Below are 22768 nucleotides of genomic sequence, written 5' to 3'. Positions count from 1 at the left end.
TATTGCTGATGTCATTCAAAAGTCACAGCTGACAGTGAAGAAAAACTGGAAGGGAACACCAGCTGAGCAAAGGTATCCAAATTCATTTTAAGCTTTGAAAAGGGAGTGTTAAATCATAGGCTTATGAAACACCTAGGTCTTGGTCTTGGTCTTGGTTTATATTTCTGTAAATGATTATAGAAAGGAAAAAAGGAGGAAGAGAAACAGAATAATTAACATGAACATCTCAGACATCACAAAGCTTTTAAAAAGATGAAGAGTATTAGAGCGGAAATTAGAGAAAACTTTTCTTTTAAAACATTCACATTTGATGCCACTTTGCAAGTCGTGTCCATGATTAGGTATATCTTAGAAGATGCCCCTTTAATTGAGCTTATTTATCTGTGATCAAAACTTAGCAGCAACCTCAGATCATTTGGGAGTGCTATGCCTTTTTGGATATGTTTCTATATGAAATTCATAACTTTATAAAATATTTTAAAATACATCTATGTGTGGGGGGCTTATATCATTCATTCATTCATTCATCATTATTCTTCTATTCAAGAAATATTTATTGACTTCTATGATGTTCCAGGCACACATCTAGATGTTTGAGAAGCAGTGGTGAACAAAATAGACAAATTTCTACCACATGGTGTTAACATTCTATTGAAGAGAGATACAGTAAACAGATATGTAAATAAATATATAATGCTACATCACAGTTGGAACAATTCTGATAACTTTAAACTCTCCATGACATATATGATAAAAAGATTGCTTTAAAATATTTCATAAGTTTTCTTCTTTTATTAAATATGGAAACTTTAGATGAACACAAGGAAGAAAATCCAATTGTTCAACTTGACAAAAAGCAAATTTATCTATAATCTTATCATCATGCTATCCTATGAGCTTACCAACTTGATATGGGGCAGGAGGAGAGTACTGTATTGGGTATCTTACTTTTCTTTACCATTTTCTGAGCATTTTTCTTTGTTATTAACAGTTTTCAAAAATATGTTCTTAATAGCTGCAAATATTACAGGCTATGTACAAACAATTTTAATGCTTTTATTATTTTTGACAAACTTTATGATTATAAATTAATGTACATAAATCTTTATCTGCATATCTGATTATATCCTCAGCAGAAGGTGCATACAGTGGAATCATTTAGTCTATAGGCATGCATGTGCATTTTATGATACTTGATCTATGTTACAAAATAGACCTATACAAAGGTTACATTTTCTTACTATTATTGTAGTATTGTTACTATTGTAACAGTATGAGACATTAAGTAGACTGAAAACCTCAGCCAAAACTGCACCTTGGTGCTAATTTTAAATTGTATATATATATGTATATATATATAATCTGTTTACTGGTGAGGTTCGTTTTTAAAAATATGTTTATCATGCATTCACCTTTCCTTAGTGAATTCTTTGTCATTTGCTCTTTCTCTTGTTTCCTCTTAAGCCATTAGAGTTTTTCTTTTGATGTGAGATATTTTCAGTATGAAACATATATTTCTTGCAATTTTTCCAAACGGTCATTTATATTTACCCTTTTATGATATTTTTGTATTTGAAAGTATTTTTATGCATCCGATTTTATTGATCTTTTTTTGGGGGGTGATTGCTTATATCCTCTTGTGCTTAAAAAAGCTTCTCTATCAGTAAAATATTTCTTTCGTTTTTCTAGTTGATTTTTTAAAATAATTTTACTTTTTTATTTAGCTCTTTAATCTCAGTGTAGTTAATTTTGGTGCGATGAGCCTTAATTTGAACCTTTTCCAAATTGTTCATTTTCTCACTACCATTTGTTAATAAAATAATCCGTGCTTTCCCCCATAGGTCTGTGATACTTTTTTTCTCATTTGTTAAATTTACACACGCACACACACACACACGCACACACGCACACACGAGTCTGTTTCAGAGGTTGCATTAATCAGTTTAAAAGGTTCTGTTTTTAAGATTGGTGGTAGTTGGTGGGGGTGGGAAGTGATGGTTCCGGTACTTCTTGTCCCAGATGTTACAAAATTACAATGATTCTTGGTATTGTCTTGATGGAACGGGGGAAGAGCAGCGGTGCGGAGGCACTTAGGACCCAGGGGAAAGCCAGGCTTGGTATAGAAGGACAGAGTCTCCGGCGCACACGCCTCCTACCAAAATCACAGCCCCGTGGAGCCGGGGCTCTCATTCACAGCTTTCTAGAGAAATCTGAGCCCGAACCTGCCAGAATAGGGGATCTCACCCACTCAGCTCAGCAGCGAGGACACCTGCAGAAACACATTCCTAAAGCAAGGCTGAGCGGCTGTGTGAAGGTATTTGTTGCCTTTTTTCTCCCTTCTGTATTTGCAGCGCCTCCCCGCCTTTCCCCCCAGCTCTTGCGATGCCATGGCTGCGGCGTTTCAGCACTTCGGTGCGTGGACAGCTCCCATCTGCAATCCCTCTGCACTCCATCCCTCCCGCACCCCACTTTCCACGCCTTCGCGGTCCATCCTCCTCCTCCCGGCGCCCGCTCAGCCTGCGCTCCCTTACACCATCAGCACCCCCATCTCTCCACCATCACCGTCATGATCTCCACCATCACCAGCGCCGTAACTACAGTCAACACAACTGTGTCTTGTCACTTAGACAAAGCCTGAGGTCCGCAGGGTTGAGCATAAGAACCCAAGTTTTCAGGCACAGGAAGGAAAGTTCAGGTGGACGACACCCTTGAAAACAAAGAGACGCCTGCTTGAGAGAAAGGGAAAGTGAAGCCAGGACAGAGAGAGACCCAGGGCAGGGGACAGATGGGGCACTTGCCAGACACCAGCAGTTAGCCAGCGGCCTTTCAGCAGATTAGGGGCTGTTTAGTTCAGGAAATTAACATGGCCTGGGGTATAGTGTTATTCCGGTAAAAGAGATATGTAAGCTCAATCCGTGTTTCTGGTTTTCCAATGGAGAATCACCAGGAAGCAGGGTGGGGGTGACTGATGACTCATATTCACCCACACGCCAATTTTCCTTCCTAAGCGTTTATTACAGAAACTATGGAATTAAGTTTTCTACTGAAATGTTTTGTAAAATGAAGACCCCAAAGATTAACCCTGTGACCAGAGTAAAAATTAAAATGTTGGTGATGATAACCTAACAAATTGGCTCTCAGCGGAAAGTGCTATTTGTTCAAATGTCTCTTCCTGTCTACTTATTTCAATTTTCCAATCTTAAACCTCTCTTTGGAGCAAAGAAGATAGATCCCTTGCCCAAAAGGCCAAAGTAGTAATGATATTCAGAGCAGATGGCCTGTCTTTGTTCATAACTAGTCAAGGACCGACTCGGATTTGGAAGGCGAGATTTTTGTGTGCTTTCTCAGTAATCAGACGATAACACGCTTTTCCCATAATAGTAAAAGGTAATAGAGTGCAAAAATTGAAAAAGCATTTTATGTAACTGTATTGTCAGGCTCTGCTTTTAGAGTGCCATCATTTTCTATCTCAGCTGAAGGGAAGTTGGAACATCTTTCAAATATCTTGAAGGTCCAAACCCAAGTCATAGCTCCTCTTTAATTTATCCAGGATCTTCTGCTTTATAGGAACTAACAAACAGCAGAAAATAAGTACCTGAGCCTGTCATAAATAAAAATCTTTCAATGAGTACCCATTTAATCCATTATTACTGAACAGCAAAGTATTGGGTGGGTGGGTTTTTTTTTTTTTTGCAAATTATTTTTCATAAAATTAACATCTTAATTAAAAATGAGATGGATCATGTTTTCATATGAGAATGGTGTCAGGTCACATGTCACAATCAAGTTTAAACCAGAGCACAGAAAAGCCTCATTTAAAAATCACTCTTGTACATTTATTCTGCTTCCTTAAAAAGAAAAAGAGTCAGCAAAGCAAGTTTGGTCTAAACTGGCTCACTAATTTTGTCAAAAATAAAAAATGGCCATGAACAAGTAGCTTCTAAAGGAAGTTTTGAGGAAAAATTCACACCAAATACTCTTCTGGAATGAGGGATAGTTGCATTTTCTCAAAAGTTACTTACTGCCATTAATTACATAACCATTGGCATAATTTGATTTGCCTCTAAAATTCACCCACTTTTGAATTCAAACTAAGAAAACTAGTGAAAGTATCTGGTGAAATGGATTTTAGAGAAGAAGAAAATTTGCTCATTTATGTACTGTCCTTAGATTGGTGATGTCCTCAGTAAACAAGACCCTTCAATTCCTGAAGAAACAAGATTCTTAATATTCCCTTATCTGTTTGCAAACAATGGTTCATCCCAGATCATTTTTAAAAATGTACATGCAGTTCTGGCTGCTTCAAACTAGAAACTCAGGCCAGGAATCCAGTGTCTCCAATGCTGCTGTCTTCCTGTGCTGAATACAATTTCCTGAGGATGGGGAAATTTCAAAACAATGCTGCTTCAGTGAGATTTACAGGCATCTGTCTCAGAAGTGATGCCTTTCTCTGATGAAATATTATGCTGGGCTTATTAATTTTTATACAGTGCTACGATCCTGGCTTCTTCTTTTATTCTTTTCTCTATTAAGGGCTATTTTACTTTTTTCATATTTTCAGTAACAAAACTTTCTCCTTTTCATAATAGATTTAAACGTGAACAGAAAACATATTTTCCATCAGAGTGACATCATACACTTTTGTAGACATGTTCACAGAGGGGCACATCCTTTTAGAATCATGGAGTGTAAAGCTTGCTAAACTTTTATCTCCCAAAAGGGGGAATCAGGAACTCTTCAGAACTAGTGGTGTCTGCTCACTTTTGCAAGCTTTGCAAAAGGACACTTTATTAACCCTGTAAAGTCTATTCATGATTTACACACTTCCTCAAAGCAGAGTCATCCTTAGTAAATGGATTCAGACATGGGTCTTCTCTCCTTTCCTGTTACAGGGTGACTGAGACAGGAGGTAACACAGCAAAATGAGTATACAAAATATGAAGCTTGGTTGCATGTCATCTGCCTAGAACTACCCCTCAGCATTGCCAAGAGAGATCTTTGCCTACATTACACCCTTCTCCCAAATTTTAATTAGTTTGATTACCATTCATTTTATCCAGATTCCACTGGAATAAATTTCTTTCAAGAGAAGATCCACAATGTGAATTACTTCAAGTCTGCAGCCCCGTAACGTCAATCCCAAGTATCATATCTCTCTAGAGAGAACTGTGCTTACTTTTCCATCCAAGTTCATCTTAGCTTAACTGAAGTTTGCCTTCTTTGGTTTGATTTTTCATGGATATGGATATCAACTGGTCACTTCTCTTCCCCCACCCCCCAAAAAAGCTTTCATTTATTCAGTTAATAAGTTCATTATTCTTCACTACCTCTGCTGCCCCTCACAGCCCTTTATCATATCTTCTCTGGCCAGGTAACCCAATCCTCTCCCCTTTCATGGACATGTTATCACATGACAGGGAGTATCAGAGAAAGTTTTCTGTGTTGGCAGGGCCCTTTTCTATGAGCCTTTCTTCTTCCTGACTTCTGAGCCAGCAGGAATTTTCCCTATATGTGTTTGAGATGATTGCTCTTGTCTTCTGGACCCTTTTAGCTACATCTCCAATTCATAGATATTATGCAAAGCAACTTTCCCCATGTCTTCTCCTTAAAATAACATCATGTCAATTCAGCTTCTCTTACTGTTCAAATGTCTTACATAAAGTTCCATACCTTTATACGTGCCAAGTACATAGTGTATTCAGTGTTCATTCTTCTGTAGTTTTGGATGAAGGGAAATTGTGGGCCTGGAAATGGCAGAGGGGCTCACATTATAGGTTTTAAGTAAGAGACCTCTAGTCTGATGTGTGGCCGAATACAACAAAGTAACAAAACATGTGAGATTCTCCTCTTTTTCCTTGCCCTCCTTCTCTTTCTCTTAGCATCTCTTAGCATCTCTTGCTTCTCCTCCTCCTTCCTTTTTTCATTGCTTTTTGTTGACATATAGAGCACACAAGTATGTGTGCAAACATAATGGAGTGATCTGATAAGCTTTTATGAGTGCTGGTATTCCAAAAGGAGTGAGCACACAGGAAGTGTTTTTACTCTCCTGTTGGATAGAGTAGCACTGTTGTCCACATACAGTGTGAGTTCTGCTTTCAGAGGTAATGAACCTACCCTCTCAACCCTTTGGATTCACTACAAATCCTCTAGAGCAGTGCTTCCCAAACAGTGTGTATACAAATTGCCTGGGAATTCTGGTACTCATTCAACAGGTCTGGGTGAGTGCTGACATCCCATATTCCCAACAAGCTCCTGGGTGCTGCTGATGCTACTGATCCACGGACCACACTTCGAGAAGCAAAGACAAAGTTTCTTTCTTTCTGAACAGTCCCACCTGAATGTCTGAATAGTAAATAACGGCACTCAGACTAAACAAAACAAAAACCATTCCAGGTTCTGAGGCAATAAGAGCTGAGAAGTCACAGCTGTAGTTGAGGAGAAAGTGAAACAAATAACCCCTTTCGTCCCACCTCAGCCCTGTGCGCCCTGTTGGGCTCACCTTCACCTGGCAGTTTTCTGAACCGATTCCTGCGGCTGATGTCATCTGCCTAAGCACATCCAGAAGGGTCCCAGTCACATCAACATGCTGGGGAAAACACTGAGAGGGAAAGAGCGCAAGTGGATTTAGTGGCCATCTTTGGGCCCTGCCTTTCTTACATCTCTCCAGAGCCTCTTCCTCTAAAGAGTCTATCCTGAGAGAAATACCCTCTTCCCTTGATGGAAGAAGAATCACATGTTTGTTTTTTCCTTCCTCTCCCGCTGATACTCCTACGAAGCACAACTGAAATTAAATTTTAAATTGGGACATTGACTGCCAGTGACTTCTTATGGGGATAGTTTAATAGCATAGAAAAATGTTTTAGTCTAATTTTTTATGTCTCAATAAATTTTTCCCTGTAGATTGTCTTTATTTAAAATACAGTGAGGTCTAAGGTAGACACTACTTCAACTAAATACTTCTCTACAGTGCGGAGGCAGAAAAATCCCATGCCTTCCTTGCCAGTTGTCTTTTCCTTCAACTCCTTGTATTATTTGCCCCAAAGCAAACTAAAAGAATAAAAGTTGTGTGGGTTGTTCTAGAACACAGGACACAATCCTCTGTCAAAACATCCATCTTCAGGTTCCAGACTATTCTAATACTGATCTGGCATTTATTTTGGGTAGAAGTTCTCAGTGTCTCTACTCTGATAGAACTCCTTCCAATTTACTTTTAATCTTTCTTAAGAGCAAGAGCAAATGGGAGCAGATGACCCTGCTTAGTTGCTATTTTAAAGAGAGCCAAGAGAATCAACACAATGAATATTTATGTTGCAAGGGTAAGCCCTGGGCTAGGACTGAGTTGAAGGTGATGGGAATTTGACGGTGAGCCAGGGGCTAAATTCTGGTCACACTACACTTTCAGATGATTAAAGGTCTCCCTTTTATCCTTCTAGAATTCTCTCCCTGGCCCTGGTATAGCTAGTTCATATCTGCAAGTTGGGTAATGTTTGATAGAATGCTGATGGACTGGGAAGCAATCTGTTACTCACAGGATTTATGCTCCTTTGTCAGTACGTATGCAGAGAAGTCCTACAAGCCCTCATGGTTAATTTCAAATTCATCATTTGGGGAAAAAAACCCACCCCTTTTCTGGTTAGCACCAAAGAATGCTGCAATCAACCAACCTCTGAGGATTAAATGTAGGTACCACCCACGGGCAGTAAGGGAGCATGTCATCTTTCAGGAAAGATTTCAAATACAGTTGTACTAAAAAAAAAAAAAAAGATCTTTGCTCGTTGTGATTTTCAATTTTGGTCTAGATGTATCAGCAACATCTATTTTTATTTCATTCAGTGTAAAAATTCCTTTCAGCATTCCTAGGGGAAAAACATATTCAGTTAAACATTTTGAAGTGAGATTTTAGAAAGGTGAAGAGCCATCAGGGTTGACCTCATTCAATATACATTTAAAATTTGGAGACATAACTTTCACACCTACTAATGGAGGAGGTAGTTGATTAGACTTTCATGTGGAAAGTTTTATCCCTCAGATTTATCTTCATTTTTTTTCTTAGAAAACAAATGTGGGTATAGTTTCTCATTTTATATTGGTATTAATTTAAATTTATGTGTACTTAAAATTATTCTTTTGTATTGCTAAGAACATCCCAAAGCAATACATATTTGAGGTATTTTCATTATTTATTAGTGTTCTTATATTTCAAGCAATATCTAGGCTTTATAGATTTTATCTTTCTGGTCATGACAACAGTATACTCTTTCCTCCCCAAATCTGGCCAATTTTACAACATCCTTTACATGATCTTCCTTAGGACTGGTGGGGTGTAGGTGTGTGCCTGTTGTGTGAGTGAGTCGTTGTGAGGGCGCAAGTATCCAGAATGGTGTAGAGAAAGCACCTATGCTGAGAGGCAGGGCAAGGTCATTGACAGAACGTGGGCCGTAGGGCAGGGAGGCTGTGGTGTGAATCTTCATTCTTCTAGCTATTATTAATCTATCTAAATCTCATATTTATCCTTTCATCTAATAATTAATAACCCAGCTTTAAAGGTTGGTGTGGAGATTAGATCATAGAACATCAAAGCTGTAGACATAAAATAAATACTCAGTGAATATTTGGTTTTTTCCCCCAGTTTTTAACATTAGTTTATTATCTGACTTTAAGACAAGTGCTTAGTTGTTCTAAGACTCAATCTCTTTTTACCTGGAAACAAAATTATGATACCAACAAGATTACAGTAAATGTAAAATGGAGCTTTTTATTTCCAAAGCACTTTTACCTACATCATTTCACATGATCCTCAGATCTCCCAGGGAATCCTTTCTCTTCTACCTATTACAGGATCATTGTAACAATGAAGAAAGATAATTGATGTAAAAGGCTTTGAAATAATATGTACTCACGTACATATTCTATAGACAAGGTACGGTTATTAGTCTGATTGTCTCCCACTATATTTAATGTGTGTTTCTGAAGATAATGAAATAAATGCAAATAATAGATTATAAAATAACCAAAACCAACTTCATTTGAATTATTGTACTTTCTGAAACGATTTTTCTGCATAGATTCCTTAGTTCAAAAATACTAGGATGTATGTTTTATAGGTGTATGTGTGTGTGTGTACAAATACACCTTCTTAAGAATGAATTCTTTTTTTTTTTGAAGATTTATTTATTTATTTGACAGTGAGAGAGGGAGCCTGCAGGAGTGGGGCAAGGGGAGGGGGAAGGGCAGAGAGAAAGAATCTCAAGCAGATTCCCCACTGAGTGAGGACTCCAATGCTGGACTTGATCTCACAACCCTGAGATCATGGCCTGAGCCAAAATCAAGACTCAGATGCTTAAGTGACTGAACCACCCTGGTGCCCCAAGACTGAATTCTGTATAAGAATAGATTTCTTCTAATGGAAACTTGAGATGAAGTGGGAATCTTGAATCTATAGATACCATTATTTCAAATATCATGATATGAAGACTCTTCTTTCCTTACTCTCATACAAAATACTACTACTACTTAAATTTCTAGTTCATAAGAAAAAGCATGCATTAGAAGTAGAAGTTAGCTTCTACCTTGGACACCCCAGAGGGTGTGGTAAGTTACTCTCCATGTATTTGTAACAATGTCTAAATAAAAAATCATTTGGGACCCAAACAGCAATGGAAAAGGTGGTTTCTGAGCCTCACATGAATGTGCCTAAAGTGCCCTTTTTGATTATCAAGCACATTTCAGTGCCCAGATCATGCTTGGCACTCTGCTAGGCATGGCAAAGTGTCAATCTTTCAAATAGAATGGCAGGATCTTTGATCTGGCATTTTAGCCCAAAGGAAAACACGCAAAGGAAGAGCAAACATTTGTGATAGCTGGAAAAGGCATAGACAGCCAGATTTTTAAATAGCTTCAGTCCTCTTCCGATGAAGAAGCAAAGACAAGGGGTGCCTGGGTGGCTCAGTCGGTTAAGCGTCTGCCTTCCACTCAGGTCATGATCCCAGGGTCCTGGGATCGAGCCCCGCATCGGGCTCCTTGCTCAGCGGGAAGCCTGCTTCTCCCTTTCCCATTCCCCTGCTTGTGTTCCCTCTCTCACTGTCAAATAAATAAATAAAATCTTTTAAAAAAAAAGAAGCAAGGACAAGACTGGACATCTGTAAGGTATGGCATTAAGCTACCTAAGAATGTCTGTGAACAGTCTGTGAGGTTTATGGAATGGTAAATCTAGAAGGAATTTTAGTAAAGGACAGTAAGGTTCTGAGAGGAAAGGTGACTTGCTGAAGGTCACATAGCTCTTAAGTAGTAAATATTAGAACCCTTTTGCTGCACCTAAGAGGCAGAACAGCACAGTAGAAAAGAGCATGGGACTAGAGAAAGATTACTTGGTCTTGAATCCAATTTCTGCTGATTAGTAGCTGTGTAACCTTGGAAAACTCACTTAACCTCTCTATGCCTCTGTTTCCTCATCTAAAAAATGGGGACAATAATACACTCATTTTATGTTGTTCTAAAGATCAAATAATGTAATATATAAATAGAGAGTATGTAAGTGTCTGGGACATAATAAATATACTTACAGTAAATAATAAAATAAAGCTATTATTATTCATTCCACTAGGAGAGAAAACCACTCCTACTTCTTTTTTTTTTTTTAAAGATTGTATTTATTTATTTGACAGAGAGAGACACAGCGAGAGAGGGAACACAAGCAGGGGGAGTGGGAGAGAGAGAAGCAGGCTTCCCGCGGAGCAGGGAGCCCGGTGTGGGGCTCGATCCCAGGACCCTGGGATCATGACCTGAGCCGAAGGCAGATGCTTAACGACTGAGCCACCCAGGCGCCCCAAACCACTCCTACTTCTTCATGTGATACCAAGTCCAATGTATCTTTTCATACTTATTTGACCAATTCAGAAAAGTTGAATGAGAACCAAGTCCTTCACATGAATAAAAGATGACAGTCAAGTAAAAACACTACATCCTGGAGAACATTCTTGAATGGCATTGCATTTTTAGCCTTAAATATTATCAAAGTTGTTATTTAAATAGCAGATTAATGAGAGTTCTGAAGTGAAGCATTTGCCTTTAATGGAAAATATCTATTTCATCCTAAGTGACTCTGGCTTGGGTATTCTCCCCAGAAGCTTCTACTGTATGCTGAGGACAGAATAAAGATGTAAATTGAAGCAAATTTATTTCAATATTATAGATTGGAAGCATAGCTATGTGTGGAGGTGGGTCATGAAAAATGCAATCTCAGCTCTCCCCTTGAACCTATAGTAATTTATCTCAGAAACATTGTGGAGTTCCCTGAACTGTAATGTGTGTAACTTGCTCCCAGAACCTTTAAATCTTCTGAAGGGGACAAGCTGTTGTTATGACTTGTGCTCTAAGCGTCCTGTGTCATGGCTAGGAACTGTGAATATCATCCAGCATGCTTCAGGGAGGCAATGATCTGAAGTACAATGTGCCTAGGCTAAATTCTCCTGGGAAATTAAAAGTCAGCTGCAATGCTATCATTTAAGGAAAATGATTCCTGAGGCATCCAACAGAAGGGGAAACCACTCACTCATTGAAACAATGTTTTGACTACTTTCTTTATTCACTTACTCTCTCTATACTTAGTGGGCACCCACTCTGTGGTAGAAAATGTTCTAGGCACTGAGGATAGATGGTGAACACAGCAAAGTTGCTCCACTCATGGGCTGACACTTTTTGTGCCAGGCACTGTATTGGGGATACACAGATGAGTGGGATCCTGCTTTTCCCTGCAAGGAGTTCAGAGTAAAGAGGGAGAGAGGGAGATGGCAATGAAATGATGTGGTTGGGGCTATGGGACTGCCAGTGACCTGGGAAGGTCAGTGAGGGTTTCCTAGAGAAAATGGTGTCCAGATGACTCCTGAAGGGTGAAGAGGAGTTCATCAGAGGTCATGCTTTGTCAAGGAGGTGAGGAGAAACTTCATGTGGTTCAGTGTAGCTGCATGGCCAGGGGGTGAATCTGGAAAGAGATAAAGACCAGATGATGAGGAGTCTTGGAAACCTTATCACATAGTTTTATACTTTATCCTGGGACAATTGGCAGCTATTGGTCAATGTCAATCAAGGAATGACGTGAGCAGATTTCAATTAGAATCCAGAGAGCGGATTGGAGAAGGGCAAAGTTGGCAGCAAGGACACCATAGGGAAGATAATGCAGGGCTAAACGGACAAAGACTGATGTGACTCAAACAAAGACAGCGAAAATGGATGGGAAAAAATGGGCAGATTTAAGAAATATTATGGAAATAATTGTCTGGACGTGGGTGATAAGGGAGAGAGTGGAATAAGAGTAGACTCCCAGGTTTCTAGAGTGGGAAACGGCACAGCAGACGATGTCAGTCACTAAGAGATGGAGGTGGAGGAGCGAATTCAGGATGAGGAACTAGGATTAGTTCAGGTTTAAGCACATTGAGTTTGTGGTGTCTAGAGGACATCTTTGTGGGGTTGTTGAGAAGGCGGTTGAATGTGTAGCCTGGAGACCAGGAGAGAGCTATACACAGAAGTTATATTACATGTAGGTGGTCAAACCATGGGGCAGGTCCTGGAAACACTACACTGAAGTGTTCACAGGAAGAGAAGACAGAACAGGAGTCGACAAGGCTAAGAGAAAAATCAGGGTGTCTGGAGTCAGAGAAAATGGGTTGGAGAATGGCAGAGAGAGTTTTAAGAAGGATGAAGTCATCAATATCAAATACGGATAGAGTTCACTCATAAAGAGTACTGACATTTGTCTCTTGGATGTAGGAACAAAAAGATCATTCACTAGTAGGGTGACCATCTGTCTGGGTTTGCTTAGATTTATCTCAGTTTATGGCTATTGTTCCAGCATCATTATTATTATAAGTGCCCCCTCATGTCTAAATTTGGATGGTAAATTATATGATCATCCTGCTCAAGTGGTTGGTGGGAGCAGTAAGGACATATAGCTGTGGGTGTAGGGATGAACTGGAACGGGAGACATCAAACTCGAGAACTTTCTGAAGGGGTGTGGTAAGGCTACTAGAAAGGGAATTTTAACATCAGATGAACATCGAACTAGATGGATTTGGAAGTTTCTTCCAATCCTGGGAATAGTTCATAGCATTATTTTCTATTTACCATTCTAAGTCCTTAAAATTAGTGAAAATCAAGACTTTATTTTAGTTCTCATTTTCACATGTTACAGAGCTAAATGTGTTTTCTTACAAATTATTTTACACCGCCAACATTTTATACATAAAATTTCTATTATTTCATTATCTTGAAGATGAGTATCAGTTACTTGAACTGTTCCTCATCTCCCCCATGTCACAGTATAAAGCAGAAATGTGTGAGTTGATGGTCTCCCTTAAGAACTAACTGGTAGTTCTAAATTAAGCAGAAGAATAATTTTGTCTTTTAAATTATTTTGTATGATAAAACAGTACCAATAATAATTAGTTTGGGAATAAATATTCTGCCCCTCATTGTAAACACTGTAAACCTAGGAAAAAAACACATGCCTTCAAGTTCAAGAAGCCTAGTATGGCTTCTGATTTTTTCAGCTTCTGGGTTAGACCAAACAGATGTCTGAGAGCATTTATATTTAAAATGAGAAAGATGCAAATAATACGGGTGTTTCTCTGTATGCCATTTTGGTGTAGAAGTCATAAGAGATGTATCTGAGGAGATTCAAACAATCATTATCATAAGCAAAATGATATCTCAGAACAACAGGAAAGTTATATAAAATGGGAGGATTTTTAAGCCTGTATAGATATCGGGTCAGCAGGGAGGCACCCGGGGTTTCAAGTCCCCTTTCCTTGCCTACAGAAGAGTAACAAAGGCAAATAAGAAAGCTGCTTGTAATGTCCACACGTGAGCGTCCTCTCTCATTGCTGTTGAATTTGATTACTGAGGGTCAGGTTTCCAGCCAAAAGGCTGCCACCCTCCCCCTTCCCTAGGCCATTGTTAGTTCAGTTTTGAGTAATTAGGCACCTGTGGGGTTACGGTAGAGTGACCTGTAACAGTCCCTTTTTATTGTTAAGATGCAAATGACTGCCTTTTAAAAAGGTGGGGCGAGGGGGTATTTCTGTGAAAGGTACTTCTGTTTGAGAAAAGAGGCTAATGGGAGCAATAAATTGTACAGCAGCCATAATTTCTAGGTCTGTGAACAACCCCATAAAGCATGCTGCAGCAGAGAAGGATCTTTCTCTCTTCTCACCATTTCTTAGTGAAAGAGCAACCTATTACTAATCTGACCATACTCTATTATGTTAACATGATCAGTGTGACTAAAAAGTTCCCAAACATGTTTCAAGTATTTGATGCATCCAGGACGTCAACACTAAAAGTCTGCCTATTACACCATTTTAAAGATAATTTACCCTTTATTCTTCGGAGACCTCATCTACTCAAACCCACAGCACAATACTGCTTTTCTGTCTCAGTTCCAGTTAATTTGCCCAGATGTTGTATCATCACTGTTTTGTCTCTCTTGTGTGCATTTGTTTTGCAGTAAGAAATGGTCTCAGCTTTGCTTCTTTTTTGGATGGCCACCACCACCTAAGACCTGAATGTCCTACTGCTTTCCAAGAACAGAAAGAAGACCTTCTATTTGTTTGTTTCCGTGGCAGCTTGGTAGTAACAAAACTGTTGAATGGGCCCCAACTTCGGCAGACCGTCAGGTGAATGGGACCAGTCTCCCTTCTTCCAAAATATCAGAAATTAAGCACTTGGAAAGGAGATTCAGCCAAGATGACCCATTTACAGGCCGGACTCAGTCCAGAGACTATAGAGAAAGCTCGCCTGGAACTGAATGAAAACCCAGATGTCTTACATCAGGATATCCAGCAAGTCAGGGACATGATCATCACCAGGCCTGACATTGGGTTCTTACGTACAGATGATGCGTTCATCCTGAGATTTCTCCGAGCCAGGAAGTTTCACCAAGCAGATGCCTTCCGACTCCTGGCCCAGTACTTTCAGTACCGCCAGCTGAACCTGGACATGTTCAAAAACTTCAAGGCTGATGACCCTGGCATTAAGAGGGCTCTCATCGACGGCTTCCCCGGAGTGCTGGAAAACCGTGATCACTACGGCAGGAAGATTCTTCTGCTGTTTGCAGCCAATTGGGATCAGAGTAGGTAAATGTAGATAGCATCTTTACTTGGTTTTTCTTTTTCATAAGCGTCTTCACTGCATGTTTGGGGCTGTATGGTTTTCATTTTTTAAAAATGCAAAAAATGTGTGACGAGTGGGCTTTCGTCCAGCCACAAAGGAAGGTTTAAGGCCACAAGATTACCATCATCAAAAGGCAATTCCAGATCCATGGCGGTGGTTTGGAACAATAGAATCATAGTGTTAGAATTGTAAGACACCTTAGAAATCATTATTCTATTCATCAGAGTGTGTCATTTATTTTAATAAAGTTGAAAGCTGATCTTCTAGAAGAACCATATATTCTGTCTTTCGTGTTCTCATCTTTAACAACCAAAACAACAAAAATGGATTCAGTAGATGGCTTTATATCAAGTGTTTTCAACACATAAATAATTTCTTGGATCCTATCCATGACTTTAATACCCTATATTTCTTCTGAGTGCCAGAAATGCATCTTTCCCTGAAAATCCTATAAAGAACCGCAAACTCAACATGTCCCAAACTGAACACACCATCTTCCGCACTATATCCACCTTTCCATCTATCCAGTCTCTCCAGCCAGAAATCTGAATGTCATCATGAAATGCTTCTGGCCTTTGCTCTTCACATCCAATTAATTGCCAAGTCTCACCCCTTTCTTCTTAAGAACCTCTCACATCTCATCCCCTCTCTTTGCTCCCGTTGTTATCGCCTTGGTTTAGATTCTTATCATTTCTCACTTGAATTTCTGCCTCTGATCTACTCTCTTCTGATGGTCTACATCATAGCTGGAGTGACCCTTCCAAAATTCTGTGATGTCACTCTGCTGATTAAAGTTCTTCAGTGACCTGCAAGGCCTTCAAAGTAAACTAAGGCCCTTTATGATGCACCTTGTACATCTCCTGCTGTGTGTCCCCTTTTGCCCTTGTGGGTCTCTGGTCCAGCTAGAAGCAAGTATAGGCCTTGCCTTGAGTAAATGAGGTTTTTCCATGCCTCCAAGCCTTTGGACCTACCTCGTCAGGCACCAAAAGGAGAGACCTGCCACTTCTTATCCCAATTCCAACCATCCTGGACAGTCTGCCTACTGATTCATACTCCTCTTCATGCTTCTTCTCTGTATAGTTTTCATCTTTCCTCCGCCCCAACCCTTCTCAGTTAGGTGCCCTTTCTTTGTTCATTATTTCCACTAAAGCATTTGCAATAGGAGTGTAAGAACCATTGCTATTACAGCTATTATTTTGGGATATGTATACCATATGCTCTACTGAGCATTTATGTATATTGTCTCATTTACCCAATGAGAACTTTTCATGAAAGACATTATTATTATCCTTATGTCACATCTGATGACACAAGACTTTCAGAAATTAAGTAACTCACTCAGTATCACATAACTAGTGAAATATGGAATGGGCGTGGAGCCCCGGTAGTCTGACTTGAGAGAGTTGTCTTAACTTGACTTCACTGTAATTGTGTGTTTACTTGTGTACTCCTTCTTAGGCCTCCCCCCAAGACTGCAAGTTCCTTGAGGGCAGGAGACTGTCACTTTCATGTTTATCTCTTTGGCACATGGCACAATATCCAATAAATCTGAATGAGAAAGAATGCATGAATCAATTTCCAAAACTTCACCTGTGACTTTGGTCTTCACAGAAGTATCATCATGGAAATGTTTACAGTCCCTGGGGAGACACGGGTTTAACTTTAAAAATATACCAAAGACACAAACAATGAATCATGGAACACTACATCAAAAACTAATGACGTATGTATGATGATTAACATAACAATAAAAAATAAAAAAATATACCAAAGAATCCCTCCCCAGTATAATTAAAAGGAATTTCTAGGGTGGCCCTTTATTACTTCATATCATTCCTCCTCCTCTTAAAAATGATAATATTTTAAGATACCTTAGAACCACTGACTATTTTCTGGTTGGTAAATTGGGATCAGGCAAGTTAATCCTGAGGAGGTATTTCAGGGTTTTAACACTATCAGTCTAGAGCTTGGTCAGCTCTGCCCCAGGGCCAGGATGCGTTTGCACATTTCTGCTCTGTTAACACAAGGTCCCTGCCACCAAAGAGCCCATTATGCAATCCACTGTCCTGCAGTGTGCAAATATACAAACTCCCATCGACCACAGGAGAATTCCACAGGAGAATTCCTTCTGAGACACACACACCATCAACACAGGGCATCAGTCTTATATCTGAGAAAACAGCCGACCTTTGGAGAATGGCACGTTCACATTTTGGATTTTGGAACAGGACAATTTTGATGATTCTGGAGAATAATCATAGTGACTTCATTTGCGCTTAATTGTTGTAAGTGTTCTAGAACTTCCATCTGCTAAGACACTAAGTAGTGATTTACACATAAAAAAAATACATCATCGCAAAATATCTTATCTTGTATTAGCATTTGGTCCGACCGTATCTCAAAATGTGTTAAGAAGTCATAACAAATAGTAATAGTAAGAAGAAGTGAAGATCCGAGAGAATAATCCAAATGTTTATGATTATGTTAACCTTGAACGAGTTACAGTCCTCTGTTCCTTAGTTTCCTCAAGTGTAAAATAAGAAGCTCAAGCTAGGTAATCCCTGAAACACCTCAGCTCTAATGGCTCATGAATGTAAAGCTCATTCAGCCTGATCCTATGGATGGATGGAAAGGGATTTTAAAATTCACTTTATAGCTGCCTTACTCACTAGGTTTTTTGAAGTAACCTCTCTCTCTTTCTCTCTTCCTCCCACCCTCACCCCCAACCCACACAGGCTAAGTCTACTTGAGGCCTTTTTTTTTTTTTTAAACTATACACCACTATTTGTTCCAAATATTTTGGTTTCAACAAGAAGGTAAATGATCAGGTTATCCCACTGACAGCCAAAGATCATTAGAAGGAAACAAACCTCAGTTTGAACCCAGGTACTGTCACATGCTTTCCTGGTTATATGACCTGGGACAAGCAACCTCTCTGAGACTCGGTTTTCTCATCTGTAAGGTGGGGATGATAGTGATGTCTATCTAATAGTGCAGTTGGGAGGATCGAATGAAAAAATGCACTTAAGGAACACAACTCATTGTTTGGCACATGGTAAGCACCCAATAAATATTAACTTCTAGTATTATTATTAATATTATAAAACATCCCCCTATAAAAATAATTGAGCACAGATGGTAGATAGATAAAGATAGAGACAGGAGTACAATACCTGAAAATGAAAATGGGCCAGTGCGTGTGGTCTGCCTGCATGCCCATCCTAAGTACTTCTTTGTTTTCTCCCAGAACATGTTCCCTGTCACACAAACCCAGCCTAAATGGGGCCCGAAGGGCCTGGAAGAGTTGGCAGAGCTTTGCAAAATTACTTCACTCTCATTGGGCACCTAAGATGGCTGGGAAGAGATTTGCATGTCTCATATGAAAGGTTTACTGAGATTAAAATGGTTATTAATATTTATTAAAGCTATGTAAATCTCATTCATCTAAACCCAGACACCATGAACAAAAATGCAGAGCGGTGAGCGATAGGAAGCGCTGTCCTCCAGAGGCACTCAGGGGCTCTGTTGGCTTGGGTTAAGTGTGCCAACTGAAGGGCGGGAGCGCTGGGCTCCCCGAGCATGAACTGGCTTCCTCCAGAAATCAGGCCTCAACGAAGGGCTGTGTGGCTTCTGTATTTCCTGAGGCTGCCAGGCTGAACTGAAATGAATTAGATGAAATCAGCACTCACATCATTATTCATGAAATGAAGCTGGCTTTTTCTGGGCTAGCAGAGTTTACGTTTCGGCTCACCTGCTTGGTATATACTGGAGATGTAGGGGGATACCATCACTCAATGAGCTCTTCGATTTTTCTCACCTAAACTGAGTTTGCCCCTTAAGATCTGATAAAAAAGAAATCCATTTCTTGTTTCTTTCTGGTTCGCATACTTGTACCTGGTCCTACAGCCTGATATGCCCATACTTAGCTAGAGAAGAGTTAAGCTTGGTCAAGTTATTTTACTTTCTGGAGTCTCCATTTCACTAAGTGGAAATAGGTATAATATCTGGCATGTGGAGCTGTTACAAGGATTAACCCCAATTGCCTTACTTGATGGTGTCCAAGAAGCAGAATAGAACAGTGATTAAATGTGCCCAGAAACTCTGAAGCTAGATAGCCCTCTTCATATTCCAGCTGCCTCCTCACCAGCCATGGGATTCTGAGCAAGTTGCTTAAATGCTTATTACCCTGTTTCTCACCTCTTAAGTGGGGGTGATGATGAGCATAAGTTAACAGTAGTTGGTGTTCAACAAATGGCAGTGTTTCTTAAGAAAAAAAATCCCAATAAGGCAAATATCTAAGATATTGGGTCACTAGATGTACTTTCCAATTCCAAATGGCAGGATTTGAACCATGACCAACTTTCCTCCACCTGGAAAAGTATAAAAAGTGCAACAGAGACCCCAAGCCACCATGCTTCAAAGTGGTCTGGGGTAGCTCAGGTGTGGCTGGGAGGCTCTGAGAAATCACCTGCTCTTAGTGTCCCTCCCTATAGTGTTTATTACATTCTCAGGCTATAAGAAAGTCGTTTGGGAAGGAGGATCCAGATAATAAAAGCCCCACAATAGACTACAATAGTATCCTGTAGTGCTCGGTGGGGGAAAAACTACTAGAAATGCATTGAAAGTCATAATATATAAAATGACACTGGATATTCTTTGGTCAATGTGTTGTTTGTTTCTCACAATTAAAAAGCTCAGAAATCAGCAACCAGGTTGAAAATTAGTTGGTTCTTTCAGGAAGCTGGGGCACCCAAAGGAAGAGCTGAGTTAGGGCAATTTAGTAGAGCGAAAAGGGGGCCAATGGACAACCTGATTACTACCTTCAAGTATATAGAGTTATTACAAGAAGGCAATGAATCTTGTAGGCTCTCTTTCTCCACCATACAGAACAAGGGCCAAATGTTTGGACTGAAGTGCAACCAACTGGATGGAAGATTAAAGGGAGCCAAGACCTCAGCACAAGGGTGAAGGACTGGGGCATTTCCCTGAGGTATAAAATTTAAGAGGGTACCAAAGCACTCAGTAATCAAAAGAAATACTTTTTTCAAAAAATATTTTAAGATCAAAATTAATGCAAAAAATCCATCATGAACAAAATGTCAAAATTTTAAAGAAGGCAGGGTAAGATCATTGACTTTTTCCTTGAGCCTAAGGCTCCAATATGGCCTGGCAATCAGAGTTCAAAAGAGGAATGCCTTTAGTTGGCTCCTAGTCAATTATATTACAGTACATAATGCTGAATATCTATATACTCTTAACAGTTGCACAGAACCTTATGGTTCCCAAGCATTTCCATGTACATTTTCTGATTTAATGCTCATTAACCATTTGGGGAGTATCACTAAGGGACAGATGACAAAGAAGAGGTTTGAGGAGGAGAAGATACTTTCTAATCAAGGAACTAAGTGACTCATCAATGGAAAAACTTAGACTCAGAGCTTCTAATTCCAAGCTCCAAAGACATCTGGAGCCAACTGTTCAGCCCCTGAGTGATTAGATATTTCGGAACATCCACACAGCTTCTGAAATGCTGTAAGTGGATTTCCTGGTGGTGGATGCATGTGTGGATGAGTGCAGTGAGTCATGGTGGACAGGATCTGAGGTTGAGGGGCAGTGATTCTCAAAAGGGGCACAGTTCTTTCTTTCTTTCTTTCTTTATTATTTTTTTATTATTATGTTATGTTAATCACCATACATTACATCATTAGTTTTTGATGTAGTGTTCCATGATTCATTATTTGCATATAACACCCAGTGCTCCATGCAGAACGTGCCCTCTTTAAAACCCATCACCAGGCTAACCCATCCTCCCACTCCCCTCCCCTCTAGAACCCTCAGTTTGTTTTTCAGAGTCCATCGTCTCTCATGGTTCATCTCCCCCTCCGATTTCCCCCCCTTCATTCTTCCCCTCCTGCTATCTTCTTCTTCTTCTTTTTTTAACATATAATGTATTATTTGTTTCAGAGGTACAGATCTGTGATTCATCAGTCTTACACAATTCATAGTGCTCACCATAGCCCATACCCTCCCCAATGTCTATCACCCAGCCGCCCCATCCCTCCCACCCCCCACCACTCCAGCAACCCTCAGTTTGTTTCCCGAGATTAAGAATTCCTCATATCAGTGAGGTCATATGATACATGTCTTTTTCTGATTGACTTAGTTCGCTCAGCATAACACCCTCCAGTTCCATTCACGTCGTTGCAAATGACAAGATTTTATTCCTTTTGATGGCTGCATAATATTTCATTGAATATATATACCACATCTTCTTTATCCATTCATCTGTCGATGGACATCTTGGCTCTTTCCACAGTTTGGCTATTGTGGACATTGCTGCTATAAACATCGGGGTGCACATACCCTTTCGGATCCCTATATTTGTATCTTTGGGGTAAATACCCAGTAGTGCCATTGCTGGATCATATGGTAGCTCTATTTTCAGCTTTTTGAAGAACCTCCATACTGTTTTCCAGAGTGGCTGCACCAGCTTGCATTCCCACCAACAGTGTAGGAGCGTTCCAAAAGGGGCACAGTTCTTAATGCAGAGGACTGTGGAATGTTTAGTATCCCCTCTTCCAGGCACTGTGGCAATTGAAAAGGCCACCTTCACATTTCCAAAGCCCTTAGGGGAGCTGGAGTCCACTTTGAGAGCATCTGATGGGGAGTGTCTAGAAATGTCCTAACACCAGTGTCAATAACCACCCTCGTCAGGCAGTTAGGCACCTTTGTGTCAAGTGTTTCCTACAGACATATATATACATTCTTCTTTTCTAATCTTTACCATAGACCCACAAGGATCTATATGGTGTATAGGTAGTATATAACAGAGATGGAATTCTTCCTTGTTTTGTCTGAACATAAAGGCTATGCTTTTTTGCTAAGCCCTAGCTACAGCCTCATTCCTACACGGAACTCAAGTTTCCAAAGCCCCTAACAATCAAAATCTGAATCACTGGTATGTGGCTAAATGGTAGTGTGTCTCCAGGGTCCAAATTCTAGGTTCTTCACACCTTCTCCTCAGCTCCCTCTTCTAGCCGAGAGGCACTGGGAGGCTCGGGGTACACAATGAAGCCATTCCTTGTACCTGTGTTCTAATGGGGTTCAGACAGGGAAGAATGTGCATTAGAAGCTGGGTGCACGAGAAGTTGAGAGCATTCTGGAGGCTCAGTGTCAAGCGCCTGCCTAGTCCCAAGTATGAGTAGGAAGAAAGGAAGCAGAGAAGGACTTACGCTTTAGTTTGAGCAAATACAAAAGCAGCTGGGGTGCTGACCAATAGACCGGACTTGCCTTTCTTCGGTGGGATGAACCCAAGCCTCATTCCTTCCTTCATGTGCTCAATAAACATCACGGACAGCCGCAGTGGCCCAGCTCTGTGCAAGCTCCTGAGGGTCCAAAGGAAGCATTCCTGTTCAGAGCTCGGGCCCCCAGGGCAGCTTCTCACAACAGTCCCCCTGGGGTCCCTCCAGGTATTCAATGATGGGAAGATGAAGGCTACCAGGGTACTTGACCATCTCGCCTTTCCAATCATGAAAGCAAGGACACTGTCATATTTACTTTATAATGCAGAAAACAAGCTGGAGGCTGTCTGTTCTTAGGGACGGGT

The 22768-nt window shown here is 40.2% G+C and overlaps 1 protein-coding gene across 1 annotated transcript in view; it reads left to right on the top strand.

Annotated features, from left to right (window-relative positions):
• Positions 1 to 2110: 2110 nt before the first annotated feature.
• CLVS1 (clavesin 1) overlaps positions 2111 to 22768 on the top strand; it is a 174979-nt gene continuing 154321 nt past the window's right edge. Inside the window, exons 1-2 of the mRNA XM_036082475.2 lie at positions 2111 to 2314; positions 14498 to 15125. Coding sequence (XP_035938368.1) covers positions 14671 to 15125 — 455 coding nt within the window. The 5' untranslated portion in view covers positions 2111 to 2314; positions 14498 to 14670. The remainder of the gene's footprint in view (positions 2315 to 14497; positions 15126 to 22768) is intronic.

This window comes from Halichoerus grypus, chromosome 5 (genome assembly GCF_964656455.1).
Source record: "Halichoerus grypus chromosome 5, mHalGry1.hap1.1, whole genome shotgun sequence".
In the NCBI taxonomy this organism is placed as follows: domain Eukaryota; kingdom Metazoa; phylum Chordata; class Mammalia; order Carnivora; family Phocidae; genus Halichoerus; species Halichoerus grypus.
This window is presented reverse-complemented; position numbering and strand designations above follow the sequence as displayed.